Genomic DNA, 3,549 nt, shown 5'->3' on the forward strand with positions numbered 1-3,549 from the left:
GGGTACACCCTGAACTGGTTGCCAGCCAATTGCAGAGCACACATAGACAAACAACCAACCACACTCACATTCACTCCAAGGGACAAATTAGAGTGTCCAATTAACCTACCGTGCATGCTTTTTTTGGAATGTGGGAGGATACCAGAGTACCCGGAGAAAACACACTCATGCAGGAGAACATGTAAATTCAAACACAAGGGAAAGCCGGGACCCGGAACCTAACCTTGACCTCTGCACTGTGAGGCGGACGTGCCCGCACCATTTTAAAACAGAACTGTCAAATCTCAGTTGATATTATTACTGCTGGTTCACTGTTATGAATTGAGTAGGGAGCCGGTTCAGCCAATCGGGGCCATGGAAAGGGTAATTGACAGGATGACCCCGCCCTCTGAACACCTGTAATCCAATCCGTGTCGCCTTCACAGGTAAAACCGGCCTCGATTTCTCAGCAATGCCCCCCCCAAAAAAGCGAGTCGAGCCGACAAAACCCGTTCTACTCCGCCGGGGACACCTTGTTTGTTGCCGCTGCCCTCATCCAAACGTTCGCGGCGCCGTTTTTCTACGCTTAAAAGAAGACGGATCGGATTTTCAGTACCAACTAGAAAGTCCAGTTCGACCGACCGAGATGTCACAGGAGCATGACAAGTAAGTTCTCCTGGCCTCGCCACTCTCGAGCCCTCACAACAAACCGCCTCGCACTTAATAGCCACACTTAATTCCGACTTTTGTGGACTTTTGACATCTTTTTCCCCGACACATTTCCCTTCGTCTCGCCTTGGAGTTTAAACGTCTATTTTGGCTTCCCTCTGACCAGCTGCTTCTCCTGCGACGTTTTTTTCCCCTTATTTTATAAAGTTTCCCCTGAACGCACCACGGCTGTAAAAAATGTCTCTTTAGGATTATTTCTATTTTATCTTGTTGCTAATGGTAAGTTTTCTGATACAGACATCTCCTGTCATGTGTCGAAAGTGATTCACCTGTCATGTTGGAGCCTGTACAGGTGCTTTCTCACCTGTTGTGAGAGCACAGGCGCCAGTTAGAATCATCAGAATAAAGAAAAAAGAAGACTGTCCCGTGAGGGTGATGGCTGTTTTGTTCATTTTGGGTTGTTTGATTTTGCCCAGAGCATTCAACAGTTGGGACCTATTATGTGTTTAGTCCTAATGATGTTTGTTCAGGAATAAACTGCAGCGGGGGTGATGTCACACCAAGTGTCTTCATATTGCATGTGTAAAAAGTCATCAGCTTCTGACTGCCACATTCAAATCGCAGCGTTTTTTTTTCTCAATGCCAAAGATGCTTAGTTCATCATTTCAATATTTTTTTTCTCATGAGGGCAATAACAAGGAGACTTTTGGAATGAAACTGTACACCTGCTAGGCGTTGGCTCCACGACAACAATGTAAGCAAGCACGGGGTCGTTTGAGATGAGTTTTGTCAACTTTTCTTTCAACTTTTTAGTCTTCTAATTATTTAATTGAATGTAAACCACCATGTAACACATCCAAACTATTTGGTTTCGTTGTGAATGACATTTTCTCAAGAGTTTTGTTGCCCTTCAATAACGCTTCTTATCAGGTCGCTGTTTAATGAAAGGCACAATTAGAGCTAGGATTACTAATGATCACTTTGCATGAACAATAGAGAGGGAAAAGGAAGCATTTGTTGTAGATACTATGCATAGAAACTGAGCCACACGATCGTTTGTTGGTGGTGGTGTTCAAGATGGTTTATAGGAGTGTGGTGAGGGACCATTATCCTTTTGAGGGGTGGTTTCAGATTGATACAATGATCATTCACACTATTTACTTTGTATTATGAGTATTTTCGGGAGGCTAAATGTTTTTGGACTGGGCAGTACAGTGGACTAGTAGTTAGCATGTTGGCCTCGTAGTCAAGTGGTCTTGGGTTGGAATCATCTACTGTACTGGTTTTCTGCAGATATGTCTGCTTGTTCCCCAATTCCAGAAATGCATGTTAGGCCCATGCTAGGTCTAAATCAGAGGTATCAAACTTTTTTTATTTTTTATTTTGGTCATGTCAAATCTTATTTATGTTTTCCCACAGGGGGTTGTTAAGACTTACAAATGGATGATGGTTTCATCAAATAATGACAAATTGATTGATAACTAGTTATGAAATCAGATGTCAAGGAAAAGTTTGGTTTGTTCAGTTCATTTTTGGAAGGGGTTTGTTCATAAAAGTGCTCTCTGTAGCTCAATGTGAATGAGGCAATGCACAAGTTAGTGTGAAAGGGGCAACTAGTCCGGTTCACAATAAGACGATCTGTGATGAGGTTGAAGTCAGGGTTCTCAAGTTCTTTCACATCAAATTCAAACATCAGCTGGGCTAGGCTCCCGCCCAGAGAAAATGGAGAGATGGATTTTTTTTTGGATTTTTTTTTTTCAACACATTTTTCAACATTTTTCAAAGTTGTTTTCAGATCAAATGGTCTTTAGGGCAGCAAGTTACCCACCCCTGCTGCAAATGTTAAACTCAACGAGAAACTCTGCTAATAATGCCACCCAGGCCTCGTCATTACTGTTAACATAAGTAAATATATGCTGTGCAAACAGGCCTGAGCTAATAGTGAAAAGTCCAATATTTTCCAACATGTTGATGGGTGTATTTTCATCTCGATTCTGAGAACGTTAAGTTTTGAGCTTAGAGGCTCACAGTGATGACACAACAACCCAAAGGGGCTTCTAACTCGCACGCTATATCCGAATATTCAGCAGTTGTGTTTACAAAGCAGCATGGGGGAGGAGCAAGACAAAGACGCCAGGTCTCATCGAAACGTACAGTGGTTGTCATTTTCCAGTTCGTTGTCGTCTTCTAAAAACAAAAGTTGTTAGAACGCAAGAATGCAGCCGGGTCGGATGCGTCACCTGCGGTAGGTGTGCGAGCCAATGAGGTGGCAGCGCCCCAGTTGTCGCACTGGACAAGCCTGTAGAGCATCTTTTCTCAAGGTGCATCGGCCGTTCCACGGCTAAGATTTGTTGCACAATCACAGAAGAGCCTGAAGAACTGGTCCTACAGATAAAGAACTCTTTCTCTTCCAAGTGTGACTGTTTTGAGACAAGGATGTGATTGACAAGATGTTTTATTTACATGCTTAATCCTCCGGAAGATGGAGGAAAAGGATGGGCTCAATAATCCTTGAAATATTTCATCACGTTTGCTGTCTATAGACGTTCATAGGGAAGATGAGTCACGTCCGTATTATTCTGCTCAATACAACACTCTGATTCCATCCATCGATTTTTCTATAATGCTTGTCCTCATTGGAATCGCAGGTAACTAAAGCCTGTCACAGCTGACTTTGGGCCAGAGGCAGTGTGCACCCTGGACTGGTCGCCATCCAATTGCACGGCACGTATACAGACAAATAGCCTTTCACATTCATACCTATGGTGAAAAAATAAAAATGTAAAAAAATAAACATCTAAAACAGTGGTTCTTAACCTTTTTAGAGGTACCGAACCCAACCAGTTAATATGCACATTCACCGAACCCTTCATGAGTGATAAAAAAAAAAATATATATATA

General features: G+C 42.6%; 1 protein-coding gene across 3 annotated transcripts in view; it reads left to right on the plus strand.

Annotated features, from left to right (window-relative positions):
• The first annotated feature begins 480 nt into the window (after positions 1-480).
• Positions 481-3,549, plus strand: part of grhl1 (grainyhead-like transcription factor 1) — a 21,962-nt gene continuing 18,893 nt past the window's right edge. For 2 of the 3 annotated variants that reach the window (XM_019887204.1, XM_019887205.1), the window contains exon 1: positions 481-645. In XM_019887204.1, coding sequence (XP_019742763.1) covers positions 626-645 — 20 coding nt within the window. In that variant the 5' untranslated portion in view covers positions 481-625. The other variant, XM_019887206.1, reaches the window with a different exon arrangement.

Source organism: Hippocampus comes, unplaced genomic scaffold (genome assembly GCF_001891065.2).
Source record: "Hippocampus comes isolate QL1 unplaced genomic scaffold, H_comes_QL1_v1.1 scaffold176, whole genome shotgun sequence".
Taxonomy (NCBI): Eukaryota; Metazoa; Chordata; class Actinopteri; order Syngnathiformes; family Syngnathidae; genus Hippocampus; species Hippocampus comes.